Here is a 25,536-nt window from a genome sequence, read left to right on the forward strand (position 1 = left end):
ACATAAAAATCTTTGTACACTGTATTTGTTTCTGAACATGAACCAGATAAATAACTAAAGGGTTTAGCTAATATGTTGTCTACTTACAATAGAGTGGGCCCAAAGTTCTGACACCAATAACCAATGAATTGCACATTTCAAGCATTAGATACAGGAAAAGATTTTGCTCTACTGAATTTCTATTGAAAAACTACTGGAGTTCTAACTGTCCAAAGCCTCTCACAATGATGGAGAAAAAACCTTGGAATTATACACAAAAATACTGGGCTTCTAAAAAAGACCTATGTTTTTTATTTTAAAAATGGACAGATATAGAAGATGTCTTTTTTATAAACAGGCTTGTTCTTTGTTCTGAAGACCTTGGCCTTTTTTTTGAATTGTGGGGAAAGGGGGGCTCCTCTTCAACTTCTCATGCTGGAACAGCATGCCAGCACTGCAGGTAGCTTTCAGCTACAGAACAGGATGATACCATTCCCCTGCCACCCTGACAATGCCTCCTGCCATTGGCACCAGGCAGTGACAGTTTCATCACCAAGGTGTCAGTGCCAGGATGCAGTTGGCAGAGCTAAGTTGCTACTGTCTAGGGACAAGATCTGAATGGGAAGAGCCTGAGGGGAGAGGGTGGAGAGCGCAAGATCTTTGCTGATCTCATATTGGAGCACTTCTTTTGTGGGGAGGGTGGGAAGTCGAGACAAGGACGTGGAGGTGTTCAGGTCACCCTTGAGCATGTATGGTGTGAGTGGAGGGTTGGACTGGTGATCTATACATTTAGTGGTAGGGGTAGTGAAGGTTTGGAGGTGTTCCCTCCACCTGGTGGTTGCCATTTCTATGGTGGAATGAGGGTCTGTCATTTAACTCTGAGATTGAGGCGTCCTTTAAAGGTGGAGCTCCAATCTCTGTGAAGCTGAGCTGACCAATCTGTTTCCCATCGGACGTATTTTTTCCCAATAAAAGATACTTGAATTCCATCCTTCAAGCACTCCAGTTTTTCCACAGGCAGCAGCACTTAGTTTTAATTCCGTTATGACCCACTCTGCGATCTACCCCTGCAGGACAACCCTCCCAACCCCCGACCATGGGTACTACTTCGCAATGCCCCCGACCACTGGCCTCTGATTCCCCCAGCGTAACCATGATGCCTGGTCTCTGCTGGTGGAGATCAGTAGTGATTCTCATTGGCCTGAAATCTTGCCAGTGAGGTGGAAAGCCTCCAGGAGGTAGGAAGCAGCCATGCCGATGTACCTAATGATATGGAGATCCGGGCAAACTAATGGTCATGAACTTCATGCCCTTTCTGGGTGCAAAGCAATTCTGCCAGTAAGATGGGGCCAGGAAAATAGCAATCTGGTTCACACCAATCTTCCCAGCTCGCCATACTGATCGATGAGTGCAGCAAGCTGATAAGACAATGCCCACTGTGTTTCATCCACATGATACACTGCAGCAACTTTCTCCCCATAACTTCTATCCTGAAGGAGGATGAGAACAGTAATGTTGTGGGAACAGCATCATCTCTAAGCCACACACCATATTAACATGGACATCTATTACTGTTCTTTCAGAGTCACTGGATCTAAATTATAAAATGGTCTACCATGAAAAATAAGAATAATCGCAAAAATTGCAGCAGTTGAAGGAAAAGATCCGCCTCCATCTTTTCTGCAGATACAAAGATGGAATTAGATGTGACAGAACCAACATCACCTACATCCCAGGAACAGAATTTCAAAAGTGCACTAAACGGAAATGGAATCGTGTCCACATGGGCATCCTCTTAAGAGTTAGCTTGACTTGAAAGTTTACAAAGCATTCAGTGGAAGCACAAAATGAAAAACTTCAAGTATAGAATGTTTCCAGGTGTGATATTATTCTATTTCGGCTGGGATATGCAATAATGGCTTTTCTGGGTCCGATCCAGAAGTCTAGATAGTGGATTCTGAGAAAATAAGCTGAGATAGATTTCACAGAACGAGGCATCAAGCTAATTCCTTTAACAAGAACCTCAGATCCTTGCTTGAATTTCTGATTCCTGGTCTGAAGGAAGGTTAAGCCAATAACATATCCAGTTTGTTAATAAACCTTTGGTTTTCACTACAACGGATAAAACAAGAACAAAAACATATTTACATTTTAAAGTTACAATATATATGACCTCTTAAATTAGAATTCATGTATTAAAGTTTTTTTTTACAAATTTTAATTAAATACAACAGAAAGGTGAGATATTACAGCCAAGTATGGAGACATCTTAGCTTTTTAAGGCTGATTAAAACCTGTAAAGTGATACACTGCAACATTTTCTTGGAATGTTGAGGTTTGCTGCCCTTTAAGAATACAGATTTTGGCTACACTCAAATAATACCATCAAGAACTATACCATCAAACACGGAACAAATATTTCTCTTCGGTATTCACGCAGGGAGATGTAAATGTAGTTGTGGAGAACACTGGGTTACAGGGTTGTAAACTGGATAGTATTGCAGTAGATAAGGAGGATGTGCTAGATATTCTTGAGGGTTTGAAAATAGATAAGTCCCCTGGGCCGGACGGGATTTACCCTAGGATTCTCTGGGAGGCAAGAGAGGCGATTGCAGAGCCTCTGGCTCTGATCTTCAGGTCGTCGTTGGTCACAGGTATAGTGCCAGAAGACTGGAGGATAGTGAATGTTGTCCCATTGTTTAAGAAGGGGAATAGAGACGTCCCCGGGAATTATAGACCGGTGAGTCTTACTTCTGTTGTGGGCAAAGTATTAGAAAAAATTATTAGGGATAGGATTTATAGTTATTTAGAGAGTAATGGATTGATTGGAGATAGTCAGCACAGTTTTGTGAAGGGTAAGTCGTGCCTTACTAACCTTATTGAGTTTTTTGAAAAAGTGACCAAAGAGGTGGATGGGGGTAAGGTAGTTGACATGGTATATATGGACTTTAGTAAGGCGTTTGATAAGGTTCACCATGGAAGGCTTCTGCAGAAAATGCAGATGTATGGGATTGAGGGTGATTTAGTTAATTGGATCAGGAATTGGCTAGCTGATAGAAGACAGAGGGTGGTGGTTGATGGAAAATATTCGTCATGGAGTTCGGTTACAAGTGGTGTGCCTCAGGGATCTGTTTTGGGGCCACTGCTGTTTGTAATTTTTATAAATGATCTGGATGAGGGTATAGAAGGATGGATTAGTAAATTTGCTGATGACACCAAAGTCGGAGGTGTGGTAGATAGTGAAGAGGGGTATCATAGTTTATAGAGAGACTTGGACAAGTTGCAGAGCTGGGCCGAGAGGTGGCAGATGGAGTTTAATGCAGAAAAGTGTGAGGTAATTCACTTTGGCAGGAACAACAGATGTGTAGAGTATAGAGCTAACGGTAGGACTCTGAATAGTGTTGACGAACAGAGGGATCTAGGTGTATATGTGCATAGATCCCTGAAAGTTGGAAATCAAGTCGATAAGGTTGTTAGGAAGGCATACGGTGTCTTGGCGTTTATTGGTAGGGGGATTGAACTTAGGAGCCACAACGTCATGTTACAACTGTACAAAACTCTGGTGCGGCCGCACTTGGGAGTATTGTGTACCGTTCTGGTCCCCACATTATAGGAAGGATGTGGAGGCATTGGAGAGGGTGCAGAGGAGGTTTACCAGGATGTTGCCTGGTATGGAGGTAAGGTCCTATGAGGAGAGACTGAGGGATTTGGGGTTGTTTTCATTGGAAAGAAGGCGGCTAAGAGGAGACCTTATTGAAACGTACAAGATGATTAGAGGTTTAGATAGGGTGGACAGTGATAGCCTTTTTCCTCGGATGGAGAAAGCTAGCACGAGGGGACATAGCTTTAAATTAAGGGGTGGTAGTTATAGGACGGATGTCAGAGGTAGGTTCTTTACCCAGAGGGTGGTGGGGGAATGGAATGCCCTGCCTGCTGCAGTTGTAGATGCGCCTAGTTTGGGGGCGTTTAAGAAGTTCGTGGATAGGTTTATGGATGGAAAGGGATTGGTTTAGGTTAGAGGGTCATTGCTTTTTTCTTAATTGGTCGGCGCAACATCGTGGGCCGAAGGGCCTGTTCTGTGCTGTAATGTTCTATGTTCTATGCTCTATGTTCTATATTCAGGATTAACCATGCAGGACTGAATAACTTACAGGCATGTTTTCTGTATCCAGTTTCACCTTGATCAGGTTGGGCGGATCCAGAACCAGTAGAACAGAATGTGGTCAGCCCACCACCACTACTCCCTTCACTGACCTGTGAGAATAGTCACAATTAACATGACTGCAATTGTACATTACAATTATGATCTGAACTTTGCTTTGCTTATCCATTTTGTAAATTAACCTGATATTAAAATCACAATACTATCTGGTAATATTCTTTTGAGTATTAAGCTTCTGAGATTTCACAAATTAAAACCCTTTTATCATAGCCATAAACTACGAAATATACACAAATAGGAGTTCCATATTATATATAGAAAGACAGAAAATAAAACTTTTTTTTGCAATTAGTTTGCAAAAGAAAATCCTTCAGGCAAAATCTCTGCATTATCTACCCTGGGCTACAGGCATCATCAAAATACTAACTGTAATGTTGTGAGAAGCTAATTCAACACAGGGCCTGTGTTATGGCCTTGAAAGCCATTTCTGTGTGGAAGGAGATGGTGACGGACAGAACAAACAGGGGGCTGTTAAATATTTTAGTGAAGAAGCTTTACTCCACCGCCCATTTTTATAAAACATTTATAAAATATATTTGAAAAATAGCAACTTAAAAAATATCATGCTAAAAAGATCATGTTGAAAAAATTGATAGAAGGCAATCTGAAGCAGCACTGTGCAGAGACTCTTCAAAGCTGATCAGTCCCACTTCATATTAAATTATTACGAATACATGCAGACCATTTTCAAAAGAAAGAAAACCTGTGCATTTTGGAAAATTAACAGAAGATGCCTGAGGTTTCGACCATCAGCACATCCTTGAAGATTCATCCCCATGAACTTCATTTACACAGAAATAAAATGGATATTAGTTCAGATCTCTATTCCTCCAACAAAACAAATGAAGATTAATAATAATAAATGCACTAAATTCAACCAGTAAACTTTGCATTTTGGCACTCTTTTTTGAAAGAGATTTGTTACAAAATCATTAACTTTAAAGACGCTATTTAGTGTCAACAACACATTTACGGGACACATAATGGTAATGTTAGATCCATAATGTGATTTTATATAGCAGAAATTCCAGCATCATTTAACTGTACCTGAGCAAAATGATCATCACTCCAATTGTTTATGGATAACACAAATTGAACAATATGACAAATTAATTCTTGCCTAAAAACTAATTTGTTTTACTTTGTTGTGGAAGAGTTCAAATATGATCTTAGCAGTACAAACCTGACTACTTTGGGAACCTCTTCTATCAGGTGAGAATGATCCAGCCTTCAACCTGCCAACCTCTAATCTCACCGTGCCTTGTGCACACTAAAAATCAGAACATTAAGATTATTTTATTTATTGAATGTCTGTGGCAATTTCAACGTGTACAAGTAGCAAATACAATGAGAATAATTTGGCAGGAACTTTATACTATGCATTACATCACATAAAACTCATTTAATGTTACTTAATTTTAATTAATTCATACAGGAAAAAAACCCTGACAAGACAGACCGAATGGCGTCCGTCTGCACTGTAGGAATTCTATGATTCTCTGTGACCATACTGCATTGAATAAAATGCAGGCCATAAAAAAAACAATGTCGATAATTAAGGCAACATGAGGCCTTGAAGGCCTCCCAAAGAAATTCTCAAATCAAAATGAAAATGATTCATTTTGGTAGGACAAACTTGAATGCTGATTACAGGGTCAACGGCAGGGTTCTGAAGAATGTAGAGAAACAGAGAGATCTTGGGGTTCAGATCCACAGATCTCTGAAGATTGTCATTCAAGTGGATGGAGCTGTGAAGAAGGCTGATAGTGTGCTAGCGTTTATTAACAGGGGATTTGAGTTTAAGAGTCGTGGGGTTATGCTGCAACTATACAGGACCTTGGTGAGATCACATTTGGAATACTGTGTGCAGTTCTGGGTCGCCTCACTATAAGAAGGATGTGGAAGCTTTGGAGAGAGTGCAGAGGAGATTTACCAGGATGCTGCCTGGTTTGGAGGGTAGGTCTTATGAGGAAAGGTTGAGGGAGCTGGGGCTTTTCTCTTTAGAGCGAAGGAGGCTGAAAGGCGACTTAACAGAGGTTTATAAGATGATGGGGGGGATAGATAAAGTGGACGTGCAGAGACTACTTCCTTGGGTGGATGTAGCTGTTACTAGGGGGCATAACCTTATAGTTCATGGTGGGAGATATAAGAGGGATGTCCGAGGTAGATTCTTTACTCAGAGAGCTGGCAGCACATTAGCTCAGTGGTTAGCGCTGCTGCTTCACAGCTCCAGGGACCTGGGTTCGTTTCCTGGCTTGGGTTACTGTCAGTGTGGAGTTTGCACATTCTCCTCATGTCTGCGTGGGTTTCCTCCAGTTTCCTCCCACAGTCCAAAGATGTGCGGGTTAGGTTGATTGTTCATGCTTAAATTGCCCCTCGGTGTCCTGAGATGTGCAGGTTAGAGGGATTAGTGGGTAAAATATGTAGGGATATGGGGTTAGGGCCTGGGTGGGATTATGGTCAGTGCAGACCTGATGGGCCGTATGGCCTCTCTCTGTACTGTGGGGTTTCTATGATTTCTATGAAGAGTGGTTGGGGAGTGGAATGCACTGCCTGCTGTGATAGTGGATTTGGACACTTTAGGACTTCCAAGCGGTTATTGGATAGGCACATGGAGCACACCAGAATTATAGGGAGTGGGATAGCTTGATCTTGGGTTCAGACATAGCTCAGCACAACATCAAAGGCCAAAGGGCCTGTACTGTGCTGTACTGTTCTATCAGAAAAATCCTGTGAAGTGGCCTGTCGCTGGGCTCCAGATGACTGAAGCAGGCTGAAGATCCGCAAGTATAATACCTACACAGAAATTAGAGTTTAATAGAGACCCGTGGAAATTGCCTAAGTGGGAAATCCCAGAACTAGATAGGTGCAGCATACTTCAGATGCTCAGCATCAAGAGATGCCCTTGCAACTTTTTCTAATATGTTTAAAAAAAAGGAAAATAGCTTCTTTATTCTTGAGCAGCTTATCATTGTTTTAATATTCTTTCCCATATTTATAAAGGACCTGGCTATCTTCTTTTATATTATCTGCTCCTGGCCCAAGTATCTAATCCTTTTACCTCCTGACTACAATTTCTAAACTATTTATAATTTCTCAATGCAATTTTGCACTTGAACAATATGGCTCCCTTTAGTTTTTATGTATTTTTAAGTTTTTTAAATTTATCCAAAGAATTCTGCTCTTTGGCATTCCAATAATTTGCCTCATAGAATATATCCATGTTATACACCATCCATGTCAGATGCAAAGATTTTCCGCAGATCAGCTATCCTGTTTTGAAAACTTTGTAGCTGAATTAACTTGGACCAGGTCCTTTCTCATTTGGTTACAGCAGGGATACAATTAAACAATCTTGTGACTGCGCACTTTTACTGTCAACAGGAGTAAAGACTGTATAAGCTTTGTAAATTATGGGTAAGCATTTATACGCACCATGGAAGAAGTGGAAAGGGTGAGTGTAAGATAGTTTAATTAAGATTTGTATCTGCTACTGTCTGTTGGCTGACTAATGCAATGAATTATATAGTATTTGTATACATGACTCCAGCCAAAGCAGCAATGCACAATGGGGCAAATTCACGCAGTCTGTACTCCCAGTGAGAAGGAAGTTGCGCTAGAAGATAAATGAATTTCTCAGTGTATCCTAATTTTAAAGAAGTCTGTATACATTGACTGGGAAGGAATAACAAATAGGTGCAAAACAGCCAAAAGAGCTGAAATCTTAACATTGTTTTTTTTACATAGTTTATGGGTTGGATTTTATAATGGAGATACACAGACCAGAGCATTAATAGAATGTGAGAAATCTGGAAATAGGTGCAGTGCAGCTGTCAGATGTTTTTCAAGAGCTACTTCATTGTCAGTTTAAAGTTTAATGTTTATTTATTTGTGCCAAAAGTAAGTTTACATTAACACTGCAATGAAGTTACTGTGAAAATCCTCTAGTTGTTACATTCTGATGCCTGTTTGGGTACACTGAGGGAGAATTTATCATGACCAATGCACTGAACCAGCACGTCTTTTGGACTGTGGGAGGAAACCAGAGCACCCAGAGGAAACACACACAGACACGGGGAGAATGTGCAAACTCCATATACAGTGTGGAACTGGGAATTGAACCTGGGTCCCTGGTGTTGTGAGGCAGCAAAGCTCATTGCTGTGCCACCATGATGCCCCAACGTTTACTTCCAGGCTACCCATTCAATTAGCATCAGCGGATGTAATGATAATGCACAAGATGCAACTTCAATGCAATGATTTATAGGAACACTCAAAGTGCAGGTTAAAGGAGTTTGAAGAGCCACAGACCTCATACTATGGGTTGAGATAGGCAAAGGCTGGTGCATGTTGCTTCAATGACATCCCCTGTATGTGCTGTTGAGACCATATGGGTCCAAAGGAGATATCCTTTCCAAATGAAAGGACAAAGTATGCAGCTCAGACAAAGGGAGGTGTGTTTGGAGGTCGCCAAGGTGTCCAGCAACTTAATCGGGGTGCCATTCCCCTTGGTCCAATGCAGGAAACGATTCATTGACAGCAACAGAGCAGCTAGCGTGAAAATGGGAGAGGTCCTGATCTGTTTTTGGGGTGAGTTTTCACACACAATTTTACACACAAAGAGTCCAATTTTACCATCGCGTTGTGCCCATTTCCGGGCACAAAAACTTGGTAAAGTCGAATGTGAGGTGAGTAGTGCAATCTGCCTCACCGCCGTACCGATCCCCCTTTAACAAGGCCCAAAAATAGCCATGACTGGGACTGCACCCGAAACAGGCGCAAAGGCAATTTAAATGCATTTGTATGCATTTCAATTGACTTAATGGGCTGCATGTCCAACTTTACCGGCACTTCCCCATTTACCACTGTGTTCGCCCATCTGGAATTGGCGCAAAACAGACCTGCTCCATACAAGTCCGATTCGGGCACTCCAGTTAGTGAGGAGGTAGCGTCTGACAGCTCTCTGCTTGAGATCAGTGTGTGGAGGGCAGGGGGTTTGCTGCCACTCTGCCTGAAATCAGTGGAGGAAAGGGGGTGCTCTCTGCCACCCTGCCTGTGATCAGTGGAGGGGAAGGGCAAAGGTGGGTCCGCTGCCAATGTGTCTGGCATCAGTGAGGGGGAGGGCACACGATCGGTTTGGGTGGCTGGGAGTGGGACGGGGGAATAAGGGAGTCAGTAATGTTGTGAGGATGGGGCAACGTCTATGGAGGCCGGGGGAGGCATTATCCAGCCCGGAGCAATGTGGCAGGGGAGCAGTCTTTTTAACCTGCGCATGCACAGTTGGAGCACCGATTACAGCTATAGGGTTTTGGGCATGTTAAGCCCTGCCCACAGGCTTATGCAGTGCAATTCGGAATCGCTGATATTTTTGCAGGCAAAGTGTGCATGGGGATGCCTGAGAATGGGTCTAATATTCGGATCTGAAGCACTCCCAGTTTCAAGTCCACCTAGCACTTAGAAACAAAATGGTAAAAATAGGGCTCCTAATTGTTGAAAAAAATAATGTAGACTGTTTCTAGCTGCTGCAGGTAGTAGGCTGGGCTTAATTCACCCAGTGGGAGGAGCTAATGCACATTTGCAGACCTCCAATTCTGCGTATGTTCAATAGCAACAGCACGGGTCTGATAGACAAAGAGCAAGCTGTCAGGCCCCTGCTACTGCAGATGGCCTGCTCACAGCACCCCACAACTAACTGCAGGTGGCCCATGGCCACTCACGAGCCCCACAATGTCTGGGTATCTAGCCTGTCACCCCCTGCGATCCCGTTGCAGAGGAGTAACACTTCCCTTCTTCCTCCCCACTTTACAAAATCATGTTGCACAACGGCAGCAGCCTGATCGCATTATAGAGTGATAGTGGCACCCCCAACCCCCCAATCCAATCTCGCTGCAGAGCAGCAGAGGCCACCCCCTCACCCGATCCTGTTTGAGATGGGCAGTGGACCCCCTCCCCCAATCTGATCTCATTGCAGAGTGCAAAGTGGACTCCATTCCTCCTGATTGGGCTGCCCCTTCATGCTCCCCATAGGCCTTACCCCTGCCCCATAGGTCCTGCTGCCTGGCAGTGCCCAAGACAGACCCCCCCCCCCTTGATCTCCAGAGAGGGGTGGGGGGGCTCAATAGTCTCTAGTTCCACCAGTCAGGCCAACACGACTGTTGCCCATTCGTGGGGGGCCACTTGTGCCCCGGCAGGGCCATAAAGGCAAGTGAGTCTGGACAACTGAGCGCTGGGCATACTAAACTCATGTAAATTAAGATTATAACATATTAACATAAATCATTCAGCCTCTTGCTGGAAATCCGGCTCTCATAAAATAGTGTGAGCTGCTTTTGGGCGTGATCCTGCTTTCTCAGCTCTTGCATGATTTTACCAGCTCACTTCACCCATCGTTGGGTAGGACGAGCTGGTGAAAGTCCACCTATTGAGAGTAATGGGTGAACAAATTTCATTACTTCCACTCAAAGGTTTCCCGTTACTCATTATAGAACATTAGAGAGAAACAGGGAATTGGAGTTGGAGTCAAAAGAGGCAACAGTGAAGGTCAGTGGAGTCTCAGCATGCTTGGCCTTCGGAGATGAAGTTCTTCTCTCTAACTGATAGGGTTAAATATCAAGCAGCTACATGTCAACAACCAGCAAAATATGATAATGTACATAATGATAGCTTCAAACATGATTACTTTCACTTTAAACTCATGTGTTTTACCTCCCACAGGGCCTTCATGTGCCTAGCAAGAGATGGTCTGTGCTGTAGAACACACAAATTAGGAACAGGAGTAGGCCCTCTGGCCCCTCAAGCCTGTTTTATCATGCGATAAAATAATGGCTGATCTCATTACGGCCTCAAATCCACATTCCTTTGCCCAGTAATCTTTGACTCCCTTGTCAGTGAAGAATCTACCTCCCCCACCATAAAAATATTTAATGACATTACTGTACCCACATAAAAGAGGAGAATTCCAAAGTTTCTCAATCTTCTGGAAAAAACATTGCTGCGCATCTCTGTCTTAAATGGAACCCTTTAGTTTTAAATTGTGCTCCTAGTTCTCATCTCTCCCACAAGAGGAAAAGTCTTTCAGCATCCACTGTCAAGTCCCCTCACGATCTTATATTTCATTAAGATCACTATTGTTGCCACAAAGATGACAACTCGAGAGAGGAGTTCAAGAGAGAACATGAATGGAGAGCCTGAGTCGAACAGGATTTTCCGAGCACCACTAGATTAACTGCAGATAATGAATCCCGAGGGCAATCGATATCGAGGATGTTTTTTGAGCAGCTGCAGAGAATGGGCAATGTACTGGCAGGTGCAATTGTAGAAAGATTAGAGGAATCCACTTCAAGCATTAATGGTACAATGTTGTAAAAGCATTTTTGATGATATCTTCTTCCATTAAAACATGGCCAACAGCATGTAGCATCAAATAAACCACACCACTGGCATTTTTCAAAAGGCTGCATACTCTCAACGCCACCTCAAATAGGATGAACAATATCCTAGCACTGATCTTTCATTGTCTCACTGATTTGTAACAAAGCGTGCCCCAGCCACATTGCGTGCTGTTAAGTGCAACTGGGCCTCGAGAGCAATGAAGGTAAAAGGGGAAATGAAAGTTGGAACTCAGGTCAGAGAGTTTTCACTTCCCATCTAATGCTCCTTCCTCCCAGTCAGCACCCTACACCTAATGTCCCAATACAAGTGGAACAGTCTTTTTCGGGGCTTCCAAAACCCAAAGGATGTCAGACAGGAACATTTCAACAGAATGGGGTCTGGGCAGCCTGCCTCTTCCTCTATGTAAAGACACATAGGCAGGGGTTAGTTGCACAAGGATAAGCACATGGATGTGCTTTGCTTTACTTTATTGTGTTGTTAAGTTTACCAATTTAGACCATATAAATATTATTTTATTATGCCACTTTTTCATTTTGCCTTTTGATTACTAACAGGAAATGTGATGACAAATGGCAAGATGTGAATTGATGTGGGGCAATGGAGGCCCTGTGAAAAGAAGGCCTGGTTGTTTGCACAACTGCTTTGTTCTGATGACACTGACTGGGGGTTTGAGATTGCAAAAGTAGCTTTTGTATGTAGTTGTTAGATGAGTGTACCAAGGTGAAACACGCAATATGAAGGCACCCCAGATTGCAATGTGTGCCCACATTAATATCCATCTCGTGTTCCTCCTCCACCTCAACTTAATTATATCAGAGTGGGACTTCCATCCCCATCTGGGAGTAGCCCCAGCAGTGCCTTGATCAAGCAAATGTTTACTTGGTCTGACTTGTACTATTGTGGTCACAGTTCATATTACTGGTGGTTCTGAAAAACAAACCATCAGTCACCTATCTTTTGACATTTATTAGTTACTTTTTGAGAGATCTGGGAGATTTGTTTGGCAGGTCCTTGGAACAGAGGAGCATAATTATAGAAGGCAGTACTGAATTTGACAACCACTGGTAAAGAATCAGTGCCTGATCCTGTTGGCAGCAGGTTTTTTTCAAGCAGACTGGTAGCACCTGATGAATACCCTGAGCCCACTAAGACACTGGTGTTTAAACATCTCGAGGAAGCTTACCTTCTGCCTATGGATCTATGTGTTGGATGTTGCATCTCTGCTTTCCTTTGAACGAATTGACCAAATAAACCTATTGGACTTCCTTTGAACCACAGGATTATGAGCAGTGGCCTGCTATTGCTTCTGTTGCCCCTGGTCACCTTGGTCCTCATTTGGGGTCCAATCTAATGCAGTGTAATGAGATCTATGCTGATCTCATAGGTCAGTGCTCTAAGGTACAGATTGGACCTCCAAAGCTCTAAAGTATATGAGCATTCCAGTGTGTTACGTAACTTGCAAAATATATAACGTAACCTTCCAACACAAGTCCTATGAAGCAACCCTTTCCCAGAAAGAGGGAAGAATGCAACTGTTAATACTAATACTGGCAGTTTTTGCCATCAAGGTCTTAGTCCCCTTAACTGTCACCGTGTTCTTGCCTTGCTTTTACTGACAAGTTCAAAACGTGGCCTCCAGTCTCTTGAAGCACAGTGCTACAGTGGCAGGAAGCTGCTTGGTCCTAAGACGTGGGACCCAGAGAAGAGATAAGTGGCAGGGACCAGGTGGATAAGATAGGAAACATCTGGGGGAATTGTAAGGGGGTTGAGGTCACTGTGCCTTAAGGGGAGTATGCCCCCAACTAGAAGGGGGCCATTGTCCCCTAAGATCAAACTTTGTTTTTTTTCCTCAATGAACTGTCATCTGCTTGTCTAAAAATTGAGGCTGTGCAGCAAAAGGCCCTTAAATGGTCATTAAGGGGCACCTAAGAGCCTTAATTGGAGCAATGGCAGGCTTTCCTCCAAGGACCTACATATTCCAGCATAATCAAGTCGGTATGGGCGGGAACCCAGAGGGAGCCTGGTTCATGCAATTTCATGCGTCATGAACACCCTCTCCCCACCTCAGAACCTGACAGGAAGTGGGTGCATTAAAAATTCTGACCAATATGACTGTGCACATAATAGGTACATCGCCATCAAAATACATTCATATTTTACTACTAAAGTTACAAGTCTTGGTCAAATTTGCTATTCTACAAATCTTTGTCAAATCATAATTTGTGCATTAATCAGACCTTGAGCATAGCAGCAACAGTCTCTTGGGTTGCATTTCGAACATCTTCCCCATTCACAGATAGTATTTGGTCTCCTTGCACAAGTCTTCGATCCAGATCTACTATTCCTCCTTTTACAATGTCTGACACAAAAACCCCAGTATCATTTCTGTGGAAACGAAGTACAGACTTTAGTCAGATGCTACAAATACTGGCAAACTGCTTTGCCCCTAAGAGGAAAAAAGCTTCAGTTAACATTATGTTCTCAAACTAGTAAAGATTATTTTATTATTTGGGCTTCTGACAAATATCCCATAACCTCTTGGGTATAAACTGGGGAGGTTTAAATTATTCATGCCATAACTCTAGATCGAAGAAGCTTTGAAAGCAACTTGAAAAACCAACAGGCATCTTGATGGGGTCAGGAAGTCTGTTCAGATAGCAAATATCCACATTGAAGGTATAAGTTTTTAATGCAGGTCCCAGAATCAAAGGGATGCTTTGCAGGTAAACAAAAAAGTTTAAATCCCAGGTATGCCATGTTGCTAGGGAAATTATTGAGAAATATTCTTGGTGATATCAGAGGGAAAGGTTTTGTTGGAATTTTGGGAGAAGCCAGGCTGCAGCTTGAAGAAAGCAGAGGGAGAGGCAGAAGGTCAGAAAATGTAAAACAGCTGAACACATTGCAAAGCATTATCTGGAATTAAGCAGTTGTTCAGAAGTAAAAGCCTCTGAGACAGGAGTTCCCAAACTGGGGTCTGCAGGCTGAGGGGTGTATGGTAGCCTACCAGTGGATCTGCGACAGGAGCGGGCCTCGAAGTTGGAGGCTCTAGCGGACCTTGAAGCAGGGGGCCATGGGCTAGATGCTGGATGCCAGAATGGGCATCGGAGCAGGTGAGATGTGTGTGAGAGTGACATAAGTGTCCGTATATGAGAGGGAGGGGGCGGCGCACATGAGAGGGGGAGGTGGGTGTGAGAGAGAGATGTGTGCAAGATGTGTCTGTTTCTATATGCGTGGGAAAAAGAATTGTGTGAGAGAAATAAAAGGAGGTGTATGTGAGAGAGAAAGATGTGTGTATGTATTTGTGTGCATGTGAGAGGAGACGAAGTGTGTATATGTGTGAGAGGAAGATGTGTTTTGTGTATAAGAGATACGTATGTGTGTCTGTGTGTGTGTGACAGGGAGAGAGAGAGAAAGATGGAGACGCGTGTCTGTGAGAAAGAGCTGAATTTGTGTGCGTCAGAGGGGGCGCAGTGTATTTGTCCAATAGGCATATCAGTTTTCCAGCATCACTTCTCCCATTAGAAAGATAAGACTTAAATATTTTTAATAAGATAACCTTTTAGATTACCCACTCCTATATTAGGTACTGCTTCCAGAGGTTAACATTAAGGGGCCATGGGAGAGTGGCTGACTAGGGGTTAATGTGAGGGGTCACGTAGCTGGAGAATGTATTTGTGACTGTGTGCCTTTCCCTAATTCCTAACGTATGCATTGAAATAGCTAAAGAGCTAGAAAATACTTGTTTACATTTGATTTCTGTGTTCACACCTTTTTCAGAGCAAAAAAGGTTTGTCAACATTATGAGAATGCTTAAGGTTCTCCAATGCACTTGGGAAGTCACTAGGGGCTCTGCTGCTCAAAAAGTTTGAAAAACCCTGCTTTAAGCAAAAAATATGATTGACACCCATGCTTGAGCTGTGGGAATCTACAATCGTGAGGTATCAAAAGAGAACTGGAGGCTCACTTAACTGAATGCTAATGAAAGGACTCCAAGCAATCCCATGCCTTGGAGAATAGCTGGAACACTCAGGAGAAATTAAAGTGAATTCTACAGAGCTGTGGCAAACCTTGCTATGGTCCCAAGAGAAATATATGGACCTTCAAGATCATTATCATATATAGGACCCTTGGGAGTCTTTTGGGTGGAGATAGGAGTGGAAAAGGATGTGTGTGTTTACATTTGTTGAAATTTTAAAGCCTAAAGCATAAATACATGTTTAAAACTATAATGTTGTCAGCAGTGATTGCTTTGTGACTACTCTTTTTCAGTAAAGCTTCTTTGTTTGAAACATGAAACCTTGTGGCGTAATTCTTTCAGTTAATAACTGGGAGCTTGATTTCTCTTAAATGTTTTTGATCTCAATGGAGACCATAACATTAGGAAATTGTGCAAATGACCATTTTGCACAATCATATTTGATTATCTAGTGAATGGAATTTCTTTGATACCTTTTTCCAACAATACTCAGTCCAAGCCCTTTCCCTGGTTTCTTTTGCAATTCAACAATTAGCAAGTCATACATATCTTCCTCTTTATAATGGCCTTCATCCCTGTAGACCGTCAGTTGTACTTTTTGTGGAGTTTGTCTCAGAACATTTATTGCCTCATCATGAGTGGCAACTCTCAAATCGATTCCATTAACCTAATGAAAAACAATGAAATTTCAAATTATACTATCAATGTAAAAATAAATTCTATGACCTGGAAAGGCAGCATGGGAGGCAGCAGCAGCCAGCATAGCTGACTCACAGCGCCAGGGACCTGGATTCAATTCCAGCCTCAGGTGACTATGTGGAGGTTGCATGTTCTCCCCATGTCCGTGTGGGTTTCCTCCAGGTGTTCCATCTTCATCCCACACTCCAAAGGTATGTGGATTAGGTTGATTGGCCAGGGTGTCAGGGTTATGGGGATAGGCCCTACATGGGCTTGTTGTCAGTGCAGGCTCAATGGGCCAAATGACCTCCTTCTACATTGTAGGGATTCACTGATTCTGAATGTCCACTAGAGGCAGAATTCAGAAAATACAGTGGTTTTGCTTGAAATTAGCACTGACTTCAAACAGGTCATTTTCATTGTAGCAAGGGTCTAAACCTGCGGCATGCGTGTTATTTTTAGAGTAGTCATAAATGCTTTTGAAAGGCAAATACAGGCTGCAGAACTATCAAGATGCAAAGTTATTTCAATCTCCAACCTTTTAAAAGATCACTTGCTAGTACCAGTATGAAGTAAAAAAGATGCTGTGAAGTAATTTAAATCTGTTACCCTTCAGAAAAATACATAGACGGTCTAAATTGGTGAGCATAGATTAAAAAAATCTGCTTTAGCAGTTATATTAGGTGTGTGTTAGCATGACCATTAGGGGTATCATTATTTTATCTTTGAAGAAGAGTCAAACAGACTCAAAGCATCAACTCAGTTTCTCTCTCCACAGGTGCAATTTATAAGATTGCTGAGATTCCAGCATTTTCTGTTTTGGTTTCAGATTTCCAGCATCCACATTTGGCTTTTATATCATTATTAAACTTTGGCTGCTTAGCACAACTTATCATTATCACAATCACAAGTTCTAAATTCACAGTTTGGCAGCTGAAAGGGGTCATTGAAGAATTAGCTGCTTTTGACATAAGGTTAAGATTATGAATTTGGTTACTTGAATTCTGAGCCCATCCTGCACAGGAGAACTGATCTATCAGAGATGGGGGTATGAGAAGCCTTTTTCTACCATTGCCAAAGGGTTGCACCATGTAGGAATAATAGGAAGAGGATGAAAAAGACATCATTTGTACATAGGTGACGCACTTGGGTGTGTTTAATCACATTCATGATATTATGCATGTTTATCTAAGTAAATTAAGCAATTTATTTGAATACTTTATTCTCCATATACAGCAAGTTGTTATTGGATGCACTGCCTAAAAGGGTGTTGACGGAATTGGATAAATACCTTAATGGGCGAAAATTACAGTTATGTTTTAAGTTTAAGTTTATTTATTAGTATCACAAGTAGACATACATTAACATTGACTGAAGTTACTGTGAAAACTCTCTAATCACCACACTGTGTCACCTGTTCGCATAGACTACAAGAGAATTTAGCACGGCCAATGCACGTAACCACGGTGTCTTTCGGACTGTGGGAGGAAACCCGAACAACCAGAGGAAACTTACACAGACACAGGGAGAACGTGCAGACTCCACACAGATAGTGACCCAAGCTGGGAATCGAGCCAGGTTGCTGACAAAGTGAGGCAGCAATGCTAACCACTGTGCCACAAGAAAAAGCAAGGGTGTAAGGTGAGGCAGAATGGGCCAAATGATCACCACACGTTCTGTATAATTCAATGATACATCTTTTGTGCCATTTACTGACAGAGGGTGGAATTCTCTGGCCTCTCTCTGGCATCTTTCTCACAGTGGGAGGTGACGCTGTCGGCCGGTGGCAGAATCTTCTGATCTGGCTGCTGTTAATGTGATTTCCCACTAACTCTATCCCATGCTGCTGGGAAACCCATGGCAGTGGTAAACTGTCAGCAGGACCAGAAGATCCCATCAGTGTGAACAGTTGAAAGGTTTATGTACCAATTCTTGCTACGAGGAAAACTAATGTTTTGAACAAGAACTAACATTCAAATGGTTTCAATGCTTATTGTGAATGTAAAGCTTTGTTAGAATTTTATATTCATTTTAAAAATTCAATGGTAAATACATATTATTTGTGTCTGTGTAATTCTGCAAGATTTTCCAAGACACAATCTGACATCAGTAACTTGGGTCCAAGACCCTTCCTGACCTCCAATATTTGATCTCCAGCCCATAGTCTGCCATCTTTTGCTGCAGCTCCTTCTTCATAGACTTCATGAATAATTATGGCACCCTGTGAAATAAAATTCAAATAAAACACCACTCAATATAAATTGAGCAATTTAGATATATTTAATTGGCAACTGTCAAAGCCTTCTCTTTGTTCATTATCTTTTATAAAGTTGATGAAAATAAGTACATTTGCTGCCAGTTCTAGATCAGCAATAATAGAAGTGTTTAATCCATAGCAACCCTACAGCGCAGAAAGAGCCTATTCAGCTCATCGAGTCTGCACTGACTCTCCAAAAGAGAATCCCATCAAGGCCCTCCCCTCTACCCTATCCCTGTAACCCTGCACATTTACCATGGCTAATCTACCTAACCTACACATCTTTAAACACTGCGGCCAGAATTATCAGGCTGCTCATGCCCCAACACTGCAAGAACAGAGAATTTGATGCTCAGCCAGCTCTCTGTTCACTGCAGTGAGTCCAGAGAATACCAGCTGTGGTGAGGTTGGAGAATCTAGCCCTAAGAAGCAATTCAGCTTGGCCAATCCACATAATCTGCACATCTTTGGACTGTGGGAGGAAACTGAAGCACCCAGAGGAAACCAGCACAGACACGGGGAGAATGTGCAAACATGAGCGAAACAAGGATGGAGGGTTATAGTAGAGGGTATTAAATAGGGTCAGAGCCTCAGGACGACACCAGAAATGTAGAATTACATGTTAACGTTTTGTCTTTTTATTCCGCAGGTGTCGGTCCACCTTGTTGTCAAACGAGGGGCATGCACACGGTGGGTCGTGCGTGGGCTGCTCTTGGAGGTTCCGGGAGTGGCCTAGTACTTCGTGTCGGTGTGTGCGTGCTTAATCCTGACCCAGTAGACGGGCGCCGCAACAGCTCAGTGACTATCACTGCTAGCTGTGCAGATACATGGATTTGGGCCTGTGTCTGTGGGAGTTTGCGCACTCTCCCTGTGGTTGCGTGGGTTTCCTCCGGGCGCTCCGGTTTCCTCCCACACCCCAAAGATGTGCTCTTAGGCTGATTGGTATACCAAATTGACACTATTCTCCCCTGAATCTGGCTAAATTAGGGGTTCCACTCACATACACACAGGGCAGGGTAAGTGTAGGAGGATACGGCAGCGCGGGCTCGTTGGGCCGAAGGGCCTGTTTCCCGTGCTGGGTTGTTCTTTGTTCTTTGCTACAAAGTCAACCATGGCTGGAATTGAAACTGGGTCTGTGGTGCTGTGAAGCAGCAGTGCTAATCACAGTGCCACCATGTTGTCTTTAAAGGTGCATAAAAAGCAAGAACCTTTTATCAAAGAAAATTGATGTCATTAGTAACAAAATATCCATTTATGACAATACTCATAAATCTGCACAATTTGGCATTAATGGTTACAAAGTTTTGAGAAAACCTTGAGTTGTCATAACAAACCTTTATCTCTGGAGTTCACTACAATAATCCGTCTTTAGTTACACCAAGCTAGTTTAATTCCAAATGTTTAGTTTGCTCAACCTTATTTCTTTCCAAAGTCTTAATGGGTTACTTAAATTTTTTTTGAATAAAGGCATTACATGAGTTTGTTTCCAATCTGCTACATAAAGATAATCAATACCGGACACCGATTGCTTCTCCAGCCTTCTTCAATACTTTCGGATGAATTAGTTTTGAGCCCTTCAGCCTATTTAAAAACTTATATCTGAGTTAATAAGTTTACTTGTGTTGGTAGTTTGAAAATCACTAGTTTGAGTCCATCATTTTATATTTTGAATTAATATATGATCTTGAATGCAAATGTTCATAATTTTATAATTACAAACATATTAACACATGATTATTAATACAGACTCTTAAAGTGCTTTGGGAATAAGGTTATTGTGTGCATTTCAGGCCATAGATTAAAGAGAAAACATGACGGTCAACCTTGGCTAAAAAGATGACTGAATAGGGTCTGTCTAATGGACCTCATCTCCAAACTCTTTTGCGTTTAAACAATTAAACTAATAATGGACCTCAATTCCCAAATGACAGACAGCTATGTTGACCAATTATTGGTTGACATTCGAGCCTACTTCAAGGTAGGGGCTATAAGTGGTGATTTTCCAACCCCGTCATGCCCAGTGTAAATCCTGTTATGGCTCGCAAGAGGGCCACAACAGGATTTGCACCACTGTGAACCCAGAACACTATGTTCCCAGGCCTTCCCAACAGGTATAATCAGGTACACATACAGCGAGGCCATGAATCTGATTACCATGGATTTAAATATATTTGAATATGCAAAATCGACTTAACGTTGAATCTTCCAAGAACATCATACCTTCCCACTCGACTGCATGACGTAAAGCAGGCAGGAATAACTAATGATCTCCAAAAACAGAGACCAGACTTGCTGACCACGTTGGGGGGGCTTGGAGGTCATTGCAGTGTCTGGGTAGTCGGGGAGCTGGCAGGACAGTACTCACCATTGCTCTCTGGCAACTTGGCACTGTCAAGGCAGTGGAGTGTGAAGGTGCATGGTTTGAAGGGAGACCATTGGGAAGACCTCGATGCCAGTGAAGTGTGTGTGCGTGCGTGCACGTGTGCTCATGTATGTTGGTTGGGGAGGGGGGTGGGGGAAGAGGTGTTCCTGATGCCTATGGTGGGAGAGGGTGTCTTTAATTTCAATCTGAGATTGGGGCACATTTGTCCCAATCTCTGTGAAGCCAGCTTTGCCAGCATCCCGTGTTGTGAAACTGCAAGATCCAGCATCACGTGAGCATACTTATTTTCTTCACTAAACCTAGGACGGGAGTATGTTTTTCGGGGTTTGTTTGGTTGGAACAGTACATTTAGTTCTTAAAATGTACACAATTTCATGATTTTTTTTCTTTTTTTTGTGACTGGTAAAAGTTATTGCTAATTGCCTTATTATATGCCAACTGTATTCTTAAATAAACTGTTTGATAGAAGGTCCCTAGTGGCTCATTTGAATCATAGCTGGAATGAAACATCTTATGCTTACCCATGCTAAATTCAAAGTGCAAAACTTGTGGTCTTGGCTGACTTTATAAAAAAATCTTGGAGTTTCTGACCTGGATTTTAACACTTTCTCCTCTTTCTGTTAATTACAGCTGATTACTGTTAATTGCTTATCTTTCTGACTTGTTACCTTTTCAATGGCTAATAAACTTTCTCAATTCATTATTTTAAGTGTTCTTTCTTGACAAAGAAATTAAGTCTCTAGAACCTGAAATGATTTATAATTGTGACAATATTGTACACAAGCCAACCCCATAAATCTTAGCTCATATCAATCAAAAAAACACAACTTATACTTGGGCAATCGCTATTTGGTGATGACACATTTATTTTTCATTGTGAATACCGAGAGAAAATAATAATTCAGAATGTTTATTATCTTGTGCCAAGCTCTGTTTTCAGACCATTTGCCTGATTTATGGATCTCGTTTTTTTCTCTATTTGCAGTGTTTTTTTAAGGAAGAATTTACAATTGAGGAGCAGTGTTTGAAACATATCACCCTTTATATACATCCAAAGTAACGAGGGCAGGATTTAAGACTTTGATTCCCAATAACTGAGACTCACAGACCTGACTATTGGCTTATTTTAACCCTGATTTGTGGACAAATCAGGCTGTTCAGGCTAGTTATGTTACAAAATGTGTTTTCTTTCCAAATACAATGAACAATGCAATGCAGTGCACATCACAGTCTAAGCAAACAAAGTTGATGTGCATTGGAACTGCTTTATAAAAACAATAAGAAACATTTTGAAAATTGTGGATAGCAAACCTTAGAGGCCTGATCCCAACAAATATACTCACCAATAATGTATCTGCCCCCCCGACAATGCTCAGCCCAAGTCCAGTGCGTCCTTTGGAAATTTCAATGGTTGTTTCTCGTCCAGGGATAATCGGACAAGATGACATGTCTAATGTTGATGAACCAGGTGTTGAAGCTCTGCTTAAGCCTTTAATTATAATTAAAGCAAAATTCTATCCTCATTACACGAAATAACCAGAACATTCACTATTTGAATTAAAACCGCGTTTATTAATAAATGTCTGTCAATTTTGGAGAAACTGTGAAATAGTATTTTCTTTAAGAAATTAAATACAACTAAAAGCATGCTGGCTGAAGGAACACTATTCAACATTTCACTTATACCAATGCACAACAGAGATGTATCAGACCTCACACTTCTTTAATATTTAGAAGCAATTTCACGCAAGACATCATGTTCTGTCAAATGGAGATACTACATTTGGTTGTACTCTCTAATACGTAACATTAAAAGCAGGAAATACATTTGTCTGATACATTTGGCACAAATACTGTTGTTTCTCTTAAAAATAAGATAAAAGCAAAATACTGTGGATGCTGGAATCTGAAATGGAAACAGAAAATGCTGGAGAATCTCAGCAGGTCTGACAACATCTGTGGGGAGAGAATAGAGCTAACATTTTGAGTTTAGATGACCCTTCATTAGCTTTGATGAAGGGTCATCTAGATTTGCAACGTTGGCTCTATTCTCTCCCCACAGATGTTGTCAGATCTACTGAAACTTTCCAGCATTTTATGTTTTTATTTCTCTTAACAAAATGGTCTGCCTCAAATCATTGATGATTTAATTTGATTTACAACTCCCCTTCCACAGGCTTCTTATGCAGACATAGGTTTTGGTTCAGCCAATATATTTCTGTATGTATAACTAAATCACTTCAGAACAGCATTTTTATACATATTGTGAGGGGATCAGTATTGGGTTCATGGAGTTTCAGAGTAGAGGTTGTTGACCACAATTCCTGGCTGTCTGGGAGTTCTGGAGCAAACAGCGAGCAGCAGGGAGTGGTCAGCGCGCACGAAGGACTGTGCAAAACAATGACCATGGGAAGGAGTTTTATGACGCAAAAGTGAGCTCACCTGACAGGTCAGTTGGGAGCAGGCAGAGAGGCGAGTAGGCTCTCTGCAGCTGGAAATGCTGATGATACCTCTATGCTGCTGAGTGCTGAACTCAGGGAATCTCAAGAGTGATGTCTGTTCAATGCAGCCAGGGAGATTAGAGCTCAGAGAAACCTAGGCAGCAGTACCAGCTCAGTGAAGCTGGCAGTTGGGCAAAGGAAATCCCAGAAACAGTGGTGTGCTGCTCAATGTAGCTGGTATAATTAGGTGTTAGGATGCAACTTCAGCAATCCGGTGGGACAGCTCTGGAGAAGAAAGGGAAAAACTAAGAGGTGAGCAGTTGTTAGGAATTATTGATGGAAATCAGAACCTATATCCTTGAAAGTGAGGAGCTGAAATATTAAATGACAAAGACAGAATTTTTAAAGAATTTTGTGACTTGTGCTTGATGACATCTAGGGCTGCTGAAAAATTAGAGAGGTCAGAGGGTGACATGGTGGCACAACGGTTAGCACTGTTGCCTCACAGCGCCAGGGACGCGGATTCAATTCCGACCTTGGATGACTGCGTGTAGTTTGCATGTTCTACATGTGTCTGCATGGGTTTCATCTGGGTGCTCCAGTTTTCTCCCACATTCCAAAGATATGGAGGTTAGGTTGATTAGTCATGCTAAATTGCCCCTTGGTGTCAGGGAATGAACAACGTAAATATGTATGGTTACGGGGATAGGGCCTGGGTGGGACTGTTGTCAGTGCAGGCTCAATGGGTCAAATGGTCTCCTTCTGTACTGTAGGCATTCTATGATTCTATTCTATGATTCTATGAAAACAGACAATGCTGATTGTTCGATTTGACTATTTGATTTTAGTAGAGTAAAATTTTCTCTTATTTAAAACTGCGGCATTTTCTGGCTTTATTATCATAATAAATAACTAAGTTTTCAAATTTAATGTATTTTGAAATAAAAGATATTACTCTTGAAAAGCAGTTGTTGACTTTGTCAACTGCTATGATTTGTCTGGAGATCCTCCAACAATTTGCAACAATTAACCAAAATTAGGTTAATAGCATTAGCAGAAAAGTTGAATTTAAAGTTAAAATCAGGGGCTCAGAAGGAGAAAAGACTGACTCAGTAGAATACAGCTTAAGTCGTTTACAACTCAGTTGCAGATGAAGCAGTTTGCAATAGAAAGAGAAATGCAAAGGTTTGAAATTGAACTCAGTAGAGAGTAGTTAGCAAGAGGGAAAAAAAACATAAGGGACCAGAGTTTCAATGAGAGGAAAAAATCAGGAAGCATGAACTGGCTAAAGAAAATCTTGGGTTACTTAATGCTTATCTTGGGTACTTTGGTTACTTAATACTTATGAATTTGTTCCCAAAGCACATCAGTAAAAATATTATACTTTAAAGAAGAAACTGAATGAATGCTTGTAGAATTTGCCAGGGAGAAAGAAATTTTGTGGGGCTGGTGCTTTTGAGTACTAAAATGGGAACAGAATTATGAGGACTCGAGAGCTACGGTGCTCTCTTTCAGCAATGTTGTTAAGGATATATGGTTGGCTCACCATAGAGGTGAAACTAACCCAGCATCTACAATGATGGCAAATATCTTCTAGTAAAAGTATAGACTGTATGGTCCCTTATTTACTCTGCTCTGTATTAAGAGAAAGCAAGAAACATTTTGTGTATCCTTCAGTCTAGCGCGTGTAAAACAGAGAAAAAGAAAGACACAACTGTTGGTAAAAGAGAGAATGACAGGGAAAAAGGATGCCACACTAAGGAGGACGTAAACGCACTGGAGAGATTTGCAAGATTGGTTCCAGGGATGAGAAAGTTCAATTATTAGGATGGATTGGAGAGGTTGGGTCTGTTTTCTTGATGGGAAAAGGCCTAGAAAAGATTTGATAGAAATCCTAGAATCCCTACATGTCAAAGGAGGCATTCAGCCCATCAAGTCTGTGCTGTCTCTCTGACAGAGCATCTTAGCAAGACCCTATCCCCATAATCCCACATATTTACCCCACTAATTCTCCCTAACATACACATGTTGAGATGCTAAGGGGTACTTTAGCATGGGCAATTTGCCTAACCTGCATTTATTTGTAGTGCAGGTGGAAACCAGAGTATCCAGAGGAAACCCACACAGACATGAGGAGAACATGCAGACTCCACACAGACAGTGACCTAAAGTTGGAATCAAACCTGGGTCCCTGGTGCTGTGAGGCAG

The 25,536-nt window shown here is 41.9% G+C and overlaps 1 protein-coding gene across 12 annotated transcripts in view; it reads right to left on the reverse strand.

Annotated features, from left to right (window-relative positions):
• Positions 1-25,536, reverse strand: part of mpdz (multiple PDZ domain crumbs cell polarity complex component) — a 266,727-nt gene that overhangs the window by 15,164 nt on the left and 226,027 nt on the right. For 11 of the 12 annotated variants that reach the window (XM_080188518.1, XM_080188525.1, XM_080188521.1 and 8 more), the window contains 6 exons: positions 22,231-22,376; positions 18,385-18,468; positions 16,043-16,236; positions 13,831-13,978; positions 5,385-5,471; positions 4,131-4,233 (listed from right to left, as the gene is read on the reverse strand). In XM_080188518.1, coding sequence (XP_080044644.1) covers positions 4,131-4,233; positions 5,385-5,471; positions 13,831-13,978; positions 16,043-16,236; positions 18,385-18,468; positions 22,231-22,376 — 762 coding nt within the window. The remainder of the gene's footprint in view (positions 1-4,130; positions 4,234-5,384; positions 5,472-13,830; positions 13,979-16,042; positions 16,237-18,384; positions 18,469-22,230; positions 22,377-25,536) is intronic. The other variant, XM_080188520.1, reaches the window with a different exon arrangement.

The sequence above is a fragment of the Carcharhinus amblyrhynchos genome, chromosome 5, assembly GCF_965287045.1.
Source record: "Carcharhinus amblyrhynchos chromosome 5, sCarAmb.v2.hapA, whole genome shotgun sequence".
NCBI lineage: Eukaryota > Metazoa > Chordata > Chondrichthyes > Carcharhiniformes > Carcharhinidae > Carcharhinus > Carcharhinus amblyrhynchos.